Here is a 19546-nt window from a genome sequence, read left to right on the forward strand (position 1 = left end):
ATTAACACGTTCAAATTTTTAGGAGATCTCCACTGTACCTTAGTTCTCAGTTTTCGGGCGAACCAAGTCGGTCGAACCAGAGAGGGGGAGAGCCCTGGGCGCGGTCTGAGCATGGTTCCCCTGTGTGGGCATTGCAACATAGCATAGGTCTTGGTCATACAATCGAGTGGTTTGTATTGATCAACTCGGCGTGGATCATGTGCCACCGAAAGACAGTTTCACCAACGGAAATAGCATTAATCTTATACTAGTCCACAACAAATAGCGGAAATAGCATTACTCTTATACTAGTCAAGAACAAATAGCATTAATGTTTATTACGTACCTCTCAAATTCTAGATTTTGCTGTGACAGGGAAAACATAAGATTATGGGTTTTGCACTTGCATTGCAACATTGTCCAAACGAAATTGCTTTCAATTTCGGCTCATCGGAGCAATAAACAGGAATGTAATAGTTAATATGATGTCACCATCAGGATACAATCATTTCACTTCCACCTAGTTATCAAATCCAACTGGCCTGACTAGTTTTAGACCAACTTACAGAATTCGTGCATCAACAATTCCCAGACCAATTTATATCCAAGGACATTTTGTGTTAAGAAAAAATATACACAGAGGTAGCACTTAGCAGACCCTCCCTCCTAGCAACAAGGAGCTAAAGGAACCCCTCCTTAACTAGAGCAGCATCCAATCCTCTTAAAAACAGACCCGTCTTCTTTGACATTGATCGTTTGTCCCTGACCTGGAACAGAAGAAACACTTGGGTTGTCACCTGCTTCGACTGCTTTCTTGCTCACGATCCTATAAATCTGACTAAGGACTTCGGCAAAAGCTGCTTCCACATTGGTCGCGTCCAATGCGGAAGTCTCCATGAAATAGAGTGACTCATTCTCGGCAAAGGACTTCCCATCCTCCAGTGGGACAGCCACGAGGTGGCGGAGATCAGACTTGTTTCCAATGAGCATGACCACAATGTTGGGGTCGGTGTGGTCCCTCAACTCCCTCAGCCACCTTCCAACATTCTCAAAAGTGGCATGCCTGGTGACATCATACACAAGTAAAGCGCCAACAGCTCCTCTATAGTAAGCACTAGTGATGGCACGGTACCTGAGAAGTTGAACAATTGAACTCAATACATTGGGTGATGATAAAAAAATTCACAGCAACCTCCCTCAACACATAATCCCACCTCCATCACCAGTGAACATGACAGTACATGGAATGGTTTTGCTATCATAAGATGCTAATTATTCAATGCATTGCCTTTCACCTTTTTTTCTTTATTGCCGGAGAAACATATAAATCTGGTGAATGCTCATCACATGAGCTGTGACTTCCAATCTGATCCTCATTGTTTCAGTAAGAACATGTGCAAGTGGTAAATCAGATACCATAATTCTCTTCCAGGTATCTCTGATGCATTGGTTGGATCAAGTTTGGTTTTCATCTGCCCGTTAAGCTCTTGCAAACTTCCAACACTAACTATATTCTCAAGGTCACAAACTAACTAGGAACTCGTGCTATTGTGAAGATATATGAAGCAGTTATTCCCTCCTAATGGAAGGAGGAAACTTAGAGCACACAACAGATATCATTCATACTAATTGAATCTTCCTTCCAGCATTCACACTAAACTTCAATACACCGTCTTTCATCAGTCCACTCAACGATCGCAAAGTGTATCTATCCTTCAACTATCAAGTAAGCAGGCATACAGGATCATTTTAATGTTAGTGTCAAGTGACAATTTATGTTGACTATAATTGCAACTTCATGTGTCAGAAAAATCACAACAACCCATGTCTATCCTCAAAAGACCAACGGAAATTTTTTCTGATGACCATGCAAGGCAACTTCAGACATGATTATAACCGAAATTATCCTTCTCCATCATTAGTTGTTGAAGGGAACTTCTTGCTATCCACAGCTTGCCGATATAACTTGTAAGGGTACTCATAGGTCAGAAAAGGTCAAAGATCTCCAAGCAAACTCGTTTTGCTTGAACATGAGTTTGTTTCCTCAATTGAAATTGCATCATTAGATGACCCTTGAGCTTATTTTGCAATATCATATCAAGATCTTGAAACTAAACTTGCCACAAGATGCTTTCAGTTCAATTTATAGATGATTTCCACTGTCAAATTTCCAACTCTGAGCAGCCATAAATGAAAATAATGCTTTCACGGTAACATCATGCATGTATAGCTAAAGTAACAAGCAATTCACAGGACTTCTCTTGCTCTCTCAGTTCCTTTTTTTGCATTCAATTTCTAAGTTGTGAGTGAAATTTGTATATCCACAATACTTCCTCTATTAAAGACAAGGCCCTATTTCGTAACTGAAGAAAAATAAAGTTCATCAGGTTCTCCAAATAAGGTAAAAAAATAACCGCAAAATTAAACTAAAACTTGGGAACCAGCTCCACCACATGCCAAGTCTGTCGAGCAAAGAAATGGAGGAGCTAGTTCTAATTAACACAATTTCTTGTTTGGGCACTTTGCTAGCCCTAAGTGAATCAAGAATAAAATCGCAAACGCATCCTTGGAGTAGGGCACCTTAAAAATAGTATCCATCACATAAAGGTCCTCTGGAAAAGAAATCAGAGCCAGCTTCCACAAAGCAAACTTCAGCGCTCCGGACTACCAGAAGCACTATGAATCAGAATCAGCACTACCATGAATCAAAAGGATCTCACTTTCTAACGAAGCTAGTAAAACTACCAGTAGAACGAGTAAGAGAAAAAGAAACATGAAACCGGCAGCCAATTATTAAACGTGCGAAAAATCATGGGGCACAGGGTGATGCACATGCTTCATCCTGCTGCTGATGTTCTGGTGAAAATTAGTCAGCAGATTTCTAAATAGCAGTAAAGGTTCACTGAATAACACAATCATCATTTCAGTGTCGTACTATCAAAACTGTTCCCAAGATATTTCATTCGTAAATATCGAATTGGGAAAGAAATGTTTCATGAACTATTCAAATGAAACCCGAGGAAAACACAGAAAGCAGACAGACATGAGAGAGGATACTTAGACCACAAACATTTCTTTAAGCACTTCAAACCTCATGCTAGGTTTAGCACGCAATAGAACTGCAACTGGTGGATCATGTACAGATCACGAATTCAGTAGCTCACTAAATCCACAAGAACCAGATCACATACATCAAAGTCCTCGTTCATGCAAGAAGCAAGAGTTTCGCCATCCCGAGCATAGCACCATCCACATATGAAAACTTCAGCTCAACAAGCCTTCAGAACTAGAGATGCAATCGCCTCGCTTGGAAGCAGCATCTCTCAAGCTCGATATTCCAACGTATGCTAAAAGTTCATACATAACAATCGCACAGCATAAACCTAAACCCAGCGGACTAGAGAAACATTATCCAATCCTCACGAACACGATAGTCTGGTGAAACACGCAACTACAACCAGAGCCCGTCGAGACCGCCGCAGAAAAGAATTAGCGCCCACAGAATCGAAACTTTGGAAATCAAACCAACGGTGAAGATCAATCAAGAGAAGGAGGAGGAGGAGGAACCTTTCTTGGCCAGCAGTGTCCCAAATCTGAGCCTTGACGACCTTGCCGTCGAGGTTCAAGCTCTTAGTGGCGAACTCGACCCCGATGGTGGACTTGGACTCGAGATTGAACTCGTTCCTGGTGAACCGGGAGAGCAAGTTGGATTTGCCGACACCGGAGTCGCCGATCAGGACCAGCTTGAAGAGGTAATCGTACTCGTCGTCAGCTTTATACGCAGCCATGAAAAAAACAGAGAAAAAAGAACCTTTTCCCTCTTCGGTTCAGGCGGCCTCGGCAAGAGATCGAGAGATTCGAAAGGAAGAAGAAGAAGAAGAAGATGATGATGATGATGATGGTGAATCACTCAGTCTGGTTTGGACTGATTTGAAAATTTTGGAGGAAGAAGCAAGGATGGAGACGGTTGTCGAGTAGGCTGGAATCTAGGAAAAATGATTTTGGGTAACCGAAAGTTGGAGGAGGATGCATTATGTTTGGCTTAGGTCTGAGCTGTTTGTCTTGGGACCTTTGCTTTCGATTTTTCCTTGGCATCTACTTAATTTGAACATCATTACATTTTCATTGTATAAAACAAAGAGAATCTTCTCCTTCTTAAGGACAGCAGTCAGCATTTTTTTTGAATTTTTTTCGATCTTCTTAACGACTTTTATAAGAGGATTTCAAATTTCGAAATACTTTTCTCTTTCGGCACGTATTTACACAATTTATTCACATTGCACATTCCTATCATTAGTTTCTTTCGATTATTTGGCGATTCCAATATTAGCATATGCCAATTTCTTATGCATACGGAAACATGTGTGCATATCTGCTAATAGCTAGAATTCAACTCATGCGTTGCGCGAAACATTGAAAGGGTTTTTTTTTTTTTTTTGTCGAAGAGACATTAACAGTTGATTTAACAATAATAACTCAATTTCCCTAATTGAATTACATGATAAGTAGTAGACTCTGGTCATTAGAGTTAACATTAGTTATTCTTATTCGATCTCAATTTCCCGAGCTAGGAAGACCAAATTGTGATAATGAACACATCCAAGCATACTCAAATCATGTTTCCTCACCACCATTATCTCGATAGATCAATCTAGTTGAGTTGAGTCCCAAATAAAATTAGCACTTTCTTTAAAGTCGGTAGATGGATTAGGTAAAATGAAAATATAAGTACAAATGAAACGCAATATATTCAGTACTACACTCATTGCATGATAATTAGCCATGTCATAATAGGAAAGAAAGTGATTTTTAAAATGTCTTTGCATTCTCAAATTGCCAATGAGAAATCAATTCCTTACTGTTCAAGTATCATGTATGTTTCGCCCCTAAAAAAAGTATAATGTATGTATGTCATTTAGAGAAGTTTTGTCACGTGTTATTAACAGATGTAATTAAGTTGTAAATAGGTAATGTTTTGGACAGTAATGTTTGTTAAATAAATGAATCACACCTGCATTGGTTAAAAGAGGAATTGGCCATTTTTTACAAAGAATACGTAAATTTACCCGAAATTGACAAATCAAGAAGAAAGAAACGGAGTGAACAGAGATTTTGCGCAGTTGACCAATGACTCCTACCAACTCCGAAGAGAGAAATGTGTAGAAACTTTTTAACTAGCCACTTTCCTTAAGTGTATATCGAACCAGAATTAAGCCCTACGATGCACAAAAAAATTGTAATACAGATAAAAAGTTTAAATTTTCATACCTCTAAAACATACGTAGTGTATATGTAACATAAATGATTCAAGAATACTACCGGTTAAAGTCGATATTAGTTTACCGAAAGAGCTTGTAACTTCGAAAAAATCAAATAAATGCCGATAATTGGATAGAAAGTAATGGCAACTTGCTAAAAAGTTGTTGCCCAAGCAATTTGACGGCTTATCACTGTTTTTAGAAACTTACCAACATCAGGGGCAAGCAAAAGAAAGTGAGCTAGTGATATCTATGACATTCAGGGAAGGGGTCATTTGAGGGGACTAGGAACAGACCATAGAAGAAACCTTGATTCACCCATCCCTGTCCAATTATGTTCCAGTATCAAAGCTTCAATGCAGCTCTTTACTGTCAAATGATCATTTAATCACATGCTTCAAACTTCATGCTCAAACCACGCAGTACAGCTGACAGGAATGGTTCGTCCATAATTAGAAGATACAGCAATCAAGTACCAGATCTTTACCTTAATGATAGTTCAATTCTTGCTCTTGTAAACTGTACACCAAATCCCGCAATTAGATGCGAAATTGGGCAGTAAACATTATTTACAGAATTCCCTTGACCGGTACAATCTAGATGAGCCGAGCAAGTTTCAATACGCAAGCAATGTAAAGATTGAACCAAGGACTCTTGTCCGTACGAAGCTATGGAATGTAGTCTACCAATTCAGAAGTGTTCAGTTAACCAATAAACAGCACAGAAAAACTGAAGCCAGAGCTTCTATTTCCCGAGAAGACAACAGGGAGCAGCAAAATGAGGTTCCTCATACACAGCTACTTGCTCATGCTAGAAGACAAGCAGAAGTTCCAGAAGATGGAGCCCATGGACATGAAAGCTACACGGGATTGAAGGGGAACCACCCTGTTAGCATGCCAAACATGTTAGCAGAATGTGTCAATGACACATAAGCTTTTCTACACAGTAAGAAGAAAAGGAAAGTCCGCCGAAGAGAAAGGAATTGAAAATATGTTTCGAAGTTTTTCTTTACATTGCCAAAAGAATGCCTCGTTGGTGGTATATCAAAGAATTGCAACTCCAACTCTTAAAAGACAAACAAGAACTCAAGCAACTGCTACACAGCCCTTTCCCATTAACTGAGGTCAGCAACATGAATAATTCTAAGCTCTTTTTTTTTTCTGTCAAAATATTATTCTAAGCTACAATGATGCATTTCATACCAGATGTACCCGAACATCCAAGTACTCCAGACTTTTGAAACAATGGGCCAAGATAGGAGTGGCATGAAAATATAAAATTGAAATTAACAGCATTAACACATCCTCATCATTTTTCTCTGGCCTCCAAGCTACAGCACCTCTAAAAACCATGGGAAACTTGACGACCGTGAATTCATCAAACCAAGTTTACTGAGAAAGAGCTCCTATCTACTCAAACAAGTTCCTCATATATCTAGTCAGGTAACATCATGGAAATGCCAGAAAAGCGTTAAAAGAAACATACCAGAAATTCAATACACTGACAGGGATCCAGAACCTAAATCCTGCAAAGATGAGGTACATGGCTATACATCATTTTACCTGGCATCGGATTAATAAAGACAGCTTTGAAGATTGAAGAGCACTTTACCATAGAGTAGTGTGGGAAGAGCATCTTTTTGATACTTTTTAGGAAGCTCAGAAAACTTCCCTTGCCATAAGTTGTTCCAAGCAAAAACAATACCAATAACTGCAGGGCCAAGCACGATTTGGTTTAGCAATACCTGCAAGAAAAATGAAGTTAAAAGATTAAGCTCTTATGTTTTGTCACCAAATATATGAGAACATTGTAAGGAAACTAATTGTACCTTCAGCATCAAGTTCTCAACTGTTGGCTTAGGCAAAGTTTGATCAAGATACTGATACCAGACATAACAACCGGGGCCATAGAGAAGGAATCCATAAGAAGCCATGCGAAGGGCCCGAAACCAGTCATGATCTGAAAAAGGAACGCGAATGATGTCCTGTGCCAAAGCTTTGGGTCAAAATTTAAACACAGATATTTTAATAACCAAACCAGGCATTAAAACTCTAACAGAGCAATAAAAACATTCGACCATTGTCAAAGGCTAACAGTTGCAAACAAAAAGAAGTTCACACCACGTCAGCCTTAGATATTACCACATTTTGAAACAAAACAACCTACCTCCTAAATATGAAAAAGAACCAAAGCAACGAAAATATGGGCATCCTTTCCTCTCTCTAAGGAAAGCAAACTTAGCAATTCACAGACTTCTCAAACTTCATTTTTCACATCCCTTCCAATTTTACTAGACATTTTGTAATGTAGAAAAAAGTCAATCGGTGAACGCATATTCGTAGAAGAGCTTTCGACCCAAAAGACTCACAGAGAGCCAGAGAGATTAACTAGTATGCTCAGCACAAGATGAGAAAATTGGCACAGGTGGAAGAAATGTAGCCACATGAGCCATGACCAGGCTCAAGGGTATCATTTATGACATTTCGAACTTAAACCTCGATGGAAGTCGGACCTGCTTCTAATCGATGCATGAAAATATGTAAAATTCACTAGCACGGCACAAAATGGCTCCAGCTGTAGCTCAACTAGAAACCCGATTTGACGACAGTTGGAAAGCATTTTCTTTGAATCATATGCAGAGTTGATTTAGAGTGGGTGGCACATGATTTGCCCGTCAACACCATATGACTCTTAGAAAGCTAAGCAATAGCAGCTTAAAGTGGTGAATCTGGCAAGCTCAACTGCACGGTGGATAGTAGTTCACCAAAAGACGACTTCACGTATTAATCTAATATCTAGATAGTCAAGTATCAAAATATAGAAGCCCCACCGGTGCTTAAATAGTTCCAATCAACTCTGCACTAGTATCTTGCGGTGAAAAGCTTACACGGCTTCAAAACTAGTGAACACCACACCAACCACTTGCTACACTTTTTCAGTGCTATATCCAAACACTTGAAGTTGGTACAAGAATTGCCCCCTGACATGCCAATGATGCAGAAGAAAATCCATAACGCCTAAAGTGGAGATTACATGCCCACCTTTTCCCATACATTCTAAGGCAATGATGCTCAGCTACTTCCTTTCAGAATCACATTTTCTTTTCATCAGCAGTCCATATCAGCTAGTCAATCATGTGAAAAGAAGAGCTTTCTCAGAAGCCGAAGTGAAGATAAACTATGATAGACTCAGAAGTCAGAACGTCTAGTCCAAGTATTCTCATCAAGCAAAAGAAAAGGAGGAACTTGAAACGAAACATTGAGCACATTCCCTGAACTAACAGTCGATCATGCCTCTATCAGGACACTGCATATACTGCTCAGGTATTTAATCCGAGAGAATACACACAACAACACAATCATTCGCACTTGCGACTCGAACACACACACGACATTCGGCTGACAAGGAACATTCGCAATGAAACACCGTACCTCGCGAACACCATCAATGTCCGATCCAGACGAGGAATGTCTCGCGGCGCCCTCCCTCTTCCTTCGCAGGCGCTCCATGACCTGAGCTATTGTGTCGCCGGCGAGAGCGAGCGAGCCCGCCGTCGCCGCTTGCTTGAGGGGGAACCGGCGAGCGGCTCTCCCGGTCGACTCCACGGATTCCGAGGGCTTCGAGCTCCTCCGACGACGACGCGAGGATCCCTCGTTCTTCGAGGTACCGTTCCACCCCCAGAGCCAGCCATGGCCACAGCCACCGCTCAGAGCACCCATTGCGAGATCAAATAGTCCGAGTTCGACCCGATATGGCAGAAACGGTCCACTCTTCTTCGACGACTTTTTTAATTAAGCAGGAATTTTCCGTTCGGGTGCTTTTTTCCTCGGCCGTAGATGGCCAGAATCTGCGGTCGAGATTTGCTGGGTGGAGGGGTGAGCGGAGATCGGTGGCTTTGCCTTATCGAAAGGCCGGAACGGATGGCCGTGTGGGGACCACCATGTTTTGTTTGCGTTCTTTTTGCTATTAAATTTAAAACCTAATATTTGTCTAAATTCGAACAAATTCTGAAATTATAATACATGTTAAGAATGTATACGTTGCAAAACATTCAGATGTTTCTTATTACAAAATACTCGAAGTACGTCCGCCATGACATTTAAATATAGTAACGAGGTAAAGATTAAAATTAACTAACGAGGTAAAAAGGTCGAGGTTATTGTACATTCTTAAAATTTAAGCTTTCTTTTTGTAAACAACAATGATAAACGCTCTTGAATTTTTTATTTTTTTTTAATCTTGAGAACATTTTGGGTAGTTTAGTAATGATATCACCATATTCTTCAATATTTTATAGTTAAAGATGGTTGCTGATGGATGAAAAATTCTAATCTCTAGTGTTTAAATATAAAAGATGAGATCATTTGCTCAATCGGCAAGTTGCAATTTCGAGTATTAAGCGATGACCCTTTAAGTAACTGTTGTGAATCCGTATATGGGCAAATGATATGCGTGCCTTGTCATTTTCACATCCATCCTTTTTTCGTTTTGATTGGAAAGGAAGTTTGATTACTTTTGTCAATGCTCTCATCTTTTGAATCACAAAGGTCGTATTGAGAAGAGTAAAAATTTCTTTTAATGATGAACTATGAATACAAAATTAGTTACATAAATTTTTTGAACATAGATTGATGAGCAAACTGTGATTTTTCATTCGATACATTAGCCTAATTCCTTGAAAATCTCAAACTTTAAGTCTAGTCTCAATTCTTCCTTAAACTTTTGTTGTTTAAAAAGAAAACCTCAACTTTCACTCTAATTTCAGATCTGACCATGCTTTCAAAATGGCCTACGGTCTCTTCAAAATTATAAATATCGAGGCCAATTGGAGATTCATTATCAGAACTTGCATCTTCATCAATACCCTCACCTTCACGTGGAACAAAAACAGCCTTTCGATGTTGTTATGGAGAAACTAGTGGAAATGTTTGGATGCACCGGAAATTTTGAGACTAGAGTAGAAATTGAAGGTTTTTTTGGGCTACACTTTTTCCACTCCTCTTTTGACTAAAACACTCCTTTTTCTTGTGTTTTGACCATATTATCCCTTATAAGATCCACCACTCTAAAAAGTGACTCTATTTTTTGTTTGGTCTTGCTCTTTTATTTTGTTTTTTCTTTTATTTTTTTCTTGCGGATCTCACTTTCCCTTTTTTTCTTTCTTTCCACCTTTTGACGTCTTAGTTCTATGTGTGAAAGTAGCAGATAAGCTCAAGAGGGAAGGTAAGCTGCGATTGCTTCTTGGGTACTTTTTTACGAGCAATCTCCCGAGTATAAGGAGAGTATGTTGCCTTACAACTGGATCATCTATCATTAGTATGGAAGTTGGAATGACTTTTGGTCGAAAGAAGATCGTTGGAAGCAAAGTTAAGGCCATTGGAATTTGGCATTACTGTCGAGGCAGTCATTGCTGCAAACAAGCAAGTGTCTTAGCCTAAGTGGTGGTATATTTATCTTGATTTTTTCTCGAGATTTGGGTTTAGGAGCAGAGCTTAAATGGAGTAGCCGCCCTTAACGAGGTCACTTAAGCTTTAATAAAAGAGAATTATGAAGTTTTTGGCCACTTAAATTTCCTCAACGCAGTAAAAGATAGATTTTAGAATGGAGTAGACTAAGTAACATTGCAATTGCGAAAACCCCTAGAGCCTCTCTCTCTCTCTCTCTCTCTCTATTTTTTTTTAAGGCTTGTAATGGCTTATGGCTGAATCACATGAAACACATGTATCCTCCATTTCCGTCCTCTCTGCAGGAGTTAAATGGTTTAAAGTGTGTTTTTGGTTTTTGCTCTTGAAAGAAAATTATTTTTGTTTCTTGAGAAAACAAGAATTCTTTCAACATAGGGAGAGAGGCTACATAAAAGAGTTGCATTTCTCTCTATCCTCTAGCCACAAAGGCATCAGGTGTGCAGGAAGAAGAGAATGGCTTGCAAGAGAGAAAATAGAGAGACATTTGCGAGAGCTTAGAACTGAGACGTCAAAGGCGTGCAAAGAAAGAAAAAGAAGGAAGAGAGACCCGCAAAGACAAAAAAAAAAGAAAAGAAAGAAACAAAATAAGAGGACCTATTTTTTTGTCAAAAAAAGAATAAGAATAGTTAACTAAATAAAAAAGATCACTTTTATAGAGTGGTGGGCCATAAAGGGATATTCTGATCAAAACACAAGAAAAATGGAGTGTTTTAGTCAAAAGAGGAGTGAAAAAGGCGCACTCTTTTTCAAACAAAATAAAAAAAGGTTGAAATAGAATTAGAATTTAATCTAGAATTGGGAATTTTGTTTTTTGGAAATTAGCGTTTTAATACATTTGGTGGAGAGACGAGGGCAGAAAGAGGGGATGAATGAGCGGTGGGACCCACAAGCATGGGGATGAAAGTTGTGAGACCACAAATTTTGTCTTATATGGTGGGGTAACAAAAACAAAACATATGGAACTTAAATGAAAAAATGACATAACTAGCTCCAAAATCTTAGCTCAATAAGCAACGTGGTCTCTAGATTTTAATTTATTCAATGCGATCCCTGAAGCATTAGTAAATGTCCAATCTAATTCATAAATTGTAAGAAAATTTTTAAGTTATCCTCTATTTAGTTCAAGTCTATCGATAAAGTTTTTCAATCCGTTAAGTTCAAACATAGATCAAAAACATAAAAAAGTTTACGCGTAGATTTTTCAAGTTAGATATTCATTTTAAATCAAAATATAAGAATATATGTGATCAAATAATGGTGGACGTGTTACCCACCCACGCATGGCCGAGTTGGTTGAGGGGCGTGCTATCCCTCGTCAGTCACCTGGTTCGAAACTCTCCCTATTCGGTTTCGTGACTTAAGTGGGGGGCCATGGCGTCCCTGTGGATCCTCGGTTACAAAAAAATAAAAATAATAATGGTGGACATGTTAATGCCTTTATCTTATTTCCTTTTCTAAAGTAAATGGATAAAAGGATTATCATGTTGACTCATCATCCTTAAAAAACCAACTCAGCATATAATAATTTACCTCATCAAATAACATATGATTTGTTGTTTGAGTAGACAGAAATATTACAATGAACATTTACAAATATTTCAAAGATACACTAAACAAATTGAAAGTTCAAGAACAACATGCACATTAGCAAAAATTCAAGAATCATCCGTATCATTTCCCAAATAACATTTATGTTACGAATCTATGCAATCAAATTAAGGTTCTTATTTCTTTATCAAGCTCATGGATAGTTTGGCTCAGCAATGGCGTCTTATTGTTGACGCTAACTTCTGAGGAAAAATCAGTATTTTTGTAATGCATTGTCCGCGGACAAATGTTTCTGCGCTTAGTCCCATATACCGATGTCATTGTCCAATTTGGTGATAGAAAGTGCTTTTGTTCTCAAAAGTCGAAAGGGGATTTGGTGTAGCATTGAGGACCATATCGATAGGGGGATTACTATAAGGCTGCGTTTGGTTTGTCAGTATAAAACTCGGGATATGATATGTTTTATCATATCCCGTGTTTGTTAGGTGTCCCGGATAGTATAATGTCGGATATAGGGGGGATATAACCCGGATAAAAAAATTCTAGGGGAGAGGGTAGGATAAGGTCGGATAGGATTTCTCTTATCCGTCATATAAAAGCTAACTTTCTTGTCTCATTTGTTTGTATTTTCATTTTATTTATTTGTTTTTTGCAAAGAGGTTTGAAAATATAATAACATGTCTATATTTTCAAGTTTTTTTTTTATGTATGAGAACATTATTTTTATAGTAATAAGATCGTAATATTTCATGAGCATCACGTATGGCACATATGTCATTTATATTGATATACGGTTTCTACCAAATGCGGGATCGGATAGGATATGAGAATATCCGACTTTAAATCCGTAGTTCACCAAATGATGGATAGGATATGGCCAAATCCATATATTTCTTATCCTATCCTATCCAATTCTATTATGATCAGAAATCCGGACGACCAAACGCAGTCTAAGAGCTCGGGTAGTTTAAACTTCAATAGACCCACTTCTACAGACAAATCAAACAAGATTTACCACCAAAACAAGGTGACCAAAGCCCGCTTCACATTTGAGCTGCCTTAGACCGAACTTTAGAGCAAGATTCTCCGTTTTAAGGCAAAATTCCAAATAATGACCTAAAAATACCTTCAATTTTCTCAAATAAGGATATGAAGTGAACTTTATTTCAGCGCCGACCATGCCACGTGGGACAGCCGGCGACGTCGTCGATTAATTCGGAAAAAAATTGACCAGATAGATTCAATTAGCAAATTCTAAAAAGGATTAAGACTTAATTGGCAAAATTAAAAAATTTATGACTAAATTGAAGTGCAATAAATTTGTAACTTTTTGAACAATTTTCACTATAAATTTAAGAGTGATCTAATGCAGGTTTCCAAAATTGATTGTGGCTTCGTATAGGGTCACGTAGACAAAAACAGTGGGTCAGTTCCCCTCCCCCTCCCTCATAAAAAAAAAAAAAGGACATAAACAGCTGGTCGACAGAAGGTGTAAATTGAACAAATACCACTGCATTCTCAAGCATTCACGCTAAAAAAAGAGGACAGCATGTTTATCATGGTGCCCAACTGCAGATTCAGATTAACAGAGAGACGCACTCATCGAAAAGCCTACGGATCCTGGTGGTGAATCTCCCCTCTCTCCTCACTGGCGGAGTCATTCTTGATGTTGAACATCTTAGCGACCTGCTCGGGAGTCTTACCCTTGATCATGTCTGCCACAGTCTGGCACGTCAGATCCAGCAAGCCCTTGATTTCCGGATACTTTGCAGCCTGGTTTAACAAAGAGCCACACTTTCAGATAGTTTGCAAGCCCTTGACGTTCAGATAGTTTGCAAGCTGGCTAATCTAGGGAACATTTCAACCATGAAACACCCGGGCTTTAATAACTCAAAACATTGGAATAAAAAACTAAACCTACCAGATTTAGGAACCAATTCCACAATACATCCAAGTGAAAGTATATTCTGGAACATCTTCTGAGTTACTCGAGAACTTTTAAAACAGTAACCAAGGGGTTTCAGTCAATTTAAATAAAGGAGCATCTCGTTCACAGCCACTAACCCTCTTAGTCACCAGTAAGACACAAGAAAAGATGCTGCTAATCAAACATTTGTATATAGTTAGCCAATGGGCAAGTAGGAAAAATGACCGACTGATGAGCTTTTTGAGTAATGGACCAGGAGAGACCAAACAAAGATACTCTTCTCACTGAAAGAGACCTGCCTGAAAATGTTAAGGTAACATCTTGCATGGAAACCAAGCGAGCAAATTTTCAGATTCCACACCTCCCCTTATTTTTTCTTGAATAGACATGGGCAAGTAGATAGTGAAATTGTCAGTTCCTCATGAATATAACAAGAAGCTCTTTCCAGTTCCCAGAACCTGCCTGTCTGTAAGTATAAGAAAACTTAATTCAATTCTTTTTGCAGCACCCTAATCATCTCCATTGAGAAAGCTCACAGACACATTATTAAATATCACACAAAAAAGCCACAGTTAACGGTGGACAACAATTACACTAATTTAATTACACCTTAAACTGCCTCAAAATCAATATAGCAATTTAATAATTGCTACCTTTGTCTAGTGAGACCTCCTATTAACTTCTCCTTTATGGACTTGAGACACTAAACGAGGCCACTTGGGATCCAAACCATCTAGTTTAATTCACATACATACATAGTGACGTATAGGACGACTTTCAGATACAACAGAGAGGAGAACCATAATTCAAATGCGCATTGATAGAAACATACATAAACCTGAAGACACAATTCTAATCGCAAACCAAAGATAACGGAAAAAGGAAGCACGAAAATTGCCTGATGGGACCATTACACGGATCAACACTGCATGACCAACATTGAGCACTTTTAAGTAAAGACTTATGCACGAACACCTTAGAAAACCAAAATTAGCATCAGCAAACACAGGCATCGTTCCACGGAGACCAATACCCCTCGACTGCTTCAAGCAAAAATCGGCATCATAAATGCCAACCCACAACGCAAATCTGAACATAAGGGCAGTATATTATTGTGGGTATGCCTTGGCGAAGCTACACTGCCTGCTTATCCAAAATCTGCAACGGCTCACTATATCAAATCCAACGAAAAGATGTGCATTATCATCAAAAAACAGGATGCGTCCTTGTGTATTCTAACGACAGGATGAGTACGTGTGCACTCAAAACATTACGGGAGTGTTGCTGCGACTACTGTCCGGGTGTTAACGAAGTGCGGGAGATGACCGCGTGATTCACCAGAATATCACCAAGGCCTTAACATTACCCCCTCCGAGCCAGACCTATGCGAACCAGATACTAGAGCTCAAAGGATAATGACCGCACTACACTCTACTCTAAATCGAACACGGGTACAAAACTAAAACAAGCCGCTCGAGGAACTGAAGAATCGACTGACCAGAACGAGATCGCGGAGAGTGTCCCGGTCGACTTTGACGAACCCGGTGTCCCAGGCCTTGAGGTCGTATTTGGTGGTGCGATCGTTGGACTTGGAGGACTCGACGTGCTTCCTGCAGTACTCGATGACCTTCGCCAGAATCCTGCCGGTGACGTTGGGGAGGGTGATCCTCCTGTCGGCGCAGCCGGCCTCGATAATGTTCTTGATGGTCTGCGACTCGACGAACAACGCCTCGTCAACCTCGAAGGACTCGTCGTCGGAGCTCAAGAGCGTGATCTTCTTCGTCGAGGACATCGTGCTCCTGCTCCGCTTAGCTGTGCGGATCTTGTAGGGTTGATGGCTGTCGCTTGGGATCGCAAAACCCTAGTTACCTTTATTTGTTCCGGGAAACGGAAACGAGTTTGCTTATCTTTTATCTTATATTTTTAACTCTTGGTATTTCGGAGATAAAAGTACATGGGATAATCTTAAAACTTATAGTGAAAGTACAGTTTATCCTAAAACTTATTAAATTATCGCGAAAAATATTAATGTGACATTTTCAGATTAATTTCTCTCCATGCGACTTTTTTTTGGTTACTTTCTTTTTGAAATCTTAATTAAGTTAAATAAAACCTCAAAAAGGCTAATGCTTAACTTTTAAAAAACTAAAAATGAAATTAAAAAAGGAAGAGCGGCAGGGTGGGACGGGGCCTCGAAGGTGAGGCTCAGCTGCCATTGTCTATCGTTGGAGGGGCCAGGAGGTCATTGACCCTCGGTGACCCTAAACGAGACCTCGGCAACGACCCTCGCTAGGCCGACCAAAGCTTGCCCGGATCTAAATTGAGCAAATCTAGAGATGGGTGATGTTGGCTCTTGCCCGAGCCTAGCAAGGGTAGTCGGCCTTTGCCCGAGGTTGACGAGGTCTTGCACGAGGCCGGCAATGGCTAGCGACCTCGGGCGGTGGTTGTCGAGCCTCCCCCGCGAGACCCTTCCCCGCTACTCTTCCTCTTTTTTCTTCTTTCGATTTTAGCTTTTAAAAACGAAATATTGTTATTTTCTTGGTTTTTTCATTTAATTTAAATAACATTGGAAAATAAAATAATAAAAAAAGTCATGTAATAGAGAAAAATTAATTTAAAAATATTACGTTAATATTTTTTGTTAGAAAAATTGATTGTATTAACAGAAAGATTCGATTAAACTTTTTAAAAATGTTAGAACTCAATTATAATTTTTTTGGTAAGTTTTAAATTTTGTGCACTTATCACAACATCTATTAAGAGCACGGGTGGACTTAATGGACGCGCGAGTCATCCCCCACTCACGAAGACACGTTGGCATTTCTACCCCCAGCCCTACTTTATAGACTACAATTTAACTATTAAGCTGTCACCATTTCTTCTGACGACTAGCATAAATTATTTCGACATTAAAGTTCTATTTATTTCGTGAAAATTAAGTAATTTCAATATTTATTTTTTAAAAATAGATAGCTTGTATCGCTTGAAATAATTAATTAGTCAAAAATATTTTCATTATCGATTACGACTTATGTCTAAATATTTTCATGAACAATGTTGACACCTTTCTTCATTCATTCTTGCAAGTAACACAAGCGATGATTTTTAGAAAAATATTTTACAAATCATTCAATTTTCTTGGAAAACGGAGCCTAATTTTTTTTTTTAAAAGAATGTTTTTGTTAAAAAAATAATTTGAATGTTTATAGAATATAATGTTGTCTTTAGCTGGATTTATAAGATTAGCAAAGAACAATAAATAGAAAATTTTATTTTATGATTGTTGGGGAAAAAAATAAAGTGGGAGCAATTTTTTAGCAAAATGAAAAGAAAAAAGAGGAATGAAAAAAAATTCCTAGAGGTATCAATAGGGATGAGCCAACTGGGTTGGTTTAACCTAGGAACCGGCATTACCTAGCCAATTCAAGGCCAGTTCGCTAGGGGACCGGTCTAGTTCTAGTTCCAATAGTGGGAGCTAAGCATTGACTAGTTCGGTATTCGGTTCAAGACCATGAACCGGCCAATTCTGCTTTGAAACCATGTCGGTTTGAACCAGTTCCCAGTCCGTCTTCATTAGATTTACTATATTTGAGTGTACATTTTACATGTATTCCCATAAAATGGTATATCATTCTAGCTTAGCATGATTTTATTGTTTTCGCATGTCGGTTCTCAATTTTTCAAAAATTGGAATCAATCTTATCAGGATAGGTTTTAAGTTACGAGTTTACAACTCTTAGGCGTGGGTTTTGGATTTTAAGCCCCTAGCGCGGGCCTAAAAGGCGCATGCCATCGTCACAGACGGGGATCCCTCGTACGTATTTAATCTATTATTGCAGATTTGTATCAATAAAATAGTATCACGAGTTGGTAATGCTTAGCCACCAATAAATGATTGACACGTGGCGCTTTGCAGTTTCTGAGGCACGTGCCCGCGTATCGGACTTTTTTATTGATACTGTATTCCTCGAAGTCAATGCTTCAACAGACATTCCTGGGCAACAATTGCGTTCGATCAGCTTCATCAAATCCTATTAGGCTATTACACAGAAGTAGAGGCTCAATTCCAAAAAATAGAAGGACGAACTTTAGGTTTAGTCCCAAATTTAACCCAAAATTTTTTTTATCTAAAAAAAAAAAATCACCAACTTTCACATGTATCCTAAATCCGTCCTCCATTAACCCGTCCATCCACAATTGCCGTTAGTCAGCAAAGGTGGAATTTCCACGTCAGTGATATACCCATTTAAAAAGGCTGATGTGGATTTAAAAGGAAAAATACACTTTGCAAAAAGACTGCAATACATCTCAAATTCTTGCGCTCGCTCGGTCTCTCGCAAATAATTCGCTCCCTCTTGCTTATACTCACGCTCGGTTGATTAGAGACGTCGTTTCCATCTGAAGGTTTGGACTCGAAGGGTCTGTGCTTTTCTCAAGGATCGAAGCGGACGGAGCATCAATGGCGTCAGAAAGGTATTCTTTTTCTTCTTCATTATATGCTATTGAACATGTTAAATTACGTTCACCCAGGTGTTTGATGGTCGTACAAAGCTCTATTAGGACATGGTTTTGCGATTTGCTACGGTCTCATCGTTAGTGCCGTGATTCATCAATGTATTCCAAATTATCAGTTGGATCTTCCTTTTCGGCTGGTGATAACAGACATGATCATTGGCATTCAGATGTTCCATGTTTGGAGCCTTTTTTTTTCCTTTACATCACTGTTGCTTAGTTGTCGAAGCGAATTGAACTATTGCAGTCTGAACCCTTACCAAAAAACTATTGCAGTTTGAATCAGAAGCAATGGCGAGTTCATTCAATTGCTGACCCTTTTTGTTGGAATATCATTTTTACTTTTCAACGTATAACCTTGTGTGTTTTTTCTACGTAATGAAAGCGACAGTGAAGATGGTTCATTGAACTTGTGTGATAATGACATTAATATATCAAATGACGAACAGATCGAAATAAGGGAGATGAGGAAAGAGTTTAGAGAAGCAATAATGGAGGATGTAGATGATGGTGGAGATATTGATGAAGATGCATTATCTGATAGTGAACATCTAAGCGGTCCCGATGCCGATAACTCTAAAGAAATCAATGGCACACCAGGACGAATTGTTAATAGGTATAATCCTATGTGTGACCATAACGAGAATGTCTCTAGCGAATTGTGAGCCAGAAAATTATGCGATGCATGCTATTAGATATTGAGTTGTAAGACTAAAAGTTGCTAGTTTTATGTTTGTTAGTGGATTTGGCGCGAGATCTCAAGAAGATTTGAAGACTCCCGGGCGTATACGATGAAGACACGAGACCTTCAAGGAGCTTCCTCCGATTTCAAAAATTGTGAGCGACATGATGAAGAG

At 39.0% G+C, this 19546-nt stretch overlaps 4 protein-coding genes across 5 annotated transcripts in view; 1 reads left to right on the forward strand and 3 right to left on the reverse strand.

Moving 5' to 3' along the window:
• LOC115746805 overlaps positions 1 to 19546 on the forward strand; it is a 959385-nt gene that overhangs the window by 680859 nt on the left and 258980 nt on the right. The window lies entirely within an intron of this gene.
• LOC115746825 (ras-related protein Rab11D) lies at positions 396 to 4046 on the reverse strand. Its single transcript, XM_048282145.1, has 2 exons — positions 3547 to 4046; positions 396 to 1111 (listed from the first exon to the last, which is right to left on the reverse strand). The coding sequence occupies exons 1-2, from the start codon at positions 3765 to 3767 to the stop codon at positions 676 to 678; spliced, it is 657 nt and encodes a 218-aa protein (XP_048138102.1). The 5' UTR covers positions 3768 to 4046; the 3' UTR covers positions 396 to 675.
• Positions 5907 to 9013, reverse strand: LOC115746824 (protein Mpv17). 2 transcript variants are annotated; one of them, XM_030682743.2, is made up of 5 exons: positions 8669 to 9013; positions 7066 to 7221; positions 6849 to 6981; positions 6723 to 6762; positions 5907 to 6122 (listed from the first exon to the last, which is right to left on the reverse strand). In XM_030682743.2, exons 1-5 carry the CDS (start codon positions 8954 to 8956, stop codon positions 6035 to 6037), a joined length of 705 nt encoding a protein of 234 aa, XP_030538603.1. In that variant the 5' UTR covers positions 8957 to 9013; the 3' UTR covers positions 5907 to 6034. The 2 variants fall into 2 exon arrangements, with proteins under 2 accessions (XP_030538603.1, XP_048138099.1); XM_048282142.1 differs by having other exon boundaries at positions 7066 to 7222; positions 8685 to 9011.
• Positions 13822 to 16004, reverse strand: LOC115746886 (SKP1-like protein 1B). The gene is made up of 2 exons (XM_030682837.1): positions 15676 to 16004; positions 13822 to 14023 (listed from the first exon to the last, which is right to left on the reverse strand). Exons 1-2 carry the CDS (start codon positions 15967 to 15969, stop codon positions 13862 to 13864), a joined length of 456 nt encoding a protein of 151 aa, XP_030538697.1. The 5' UTR covers positions 15970 to 16004; the 3' UTR covers positions 13822 to 13861.

The sequence above is a fragment of the Rhodamnia argentea genome, chromosome 7, assembly GCF_020921035.1.
Source record: "Rhodamnia argentea isolate NSW1041297 chromosome 7, ASM2092103v1, whole genome shotgun sequence".
NCBI lineage: Eukaryota > Viridiplantae > Streptophyta > Magnoliopsida > Myrtales > Myrtaceae > Rhodamnia > Rhodamnia argentea.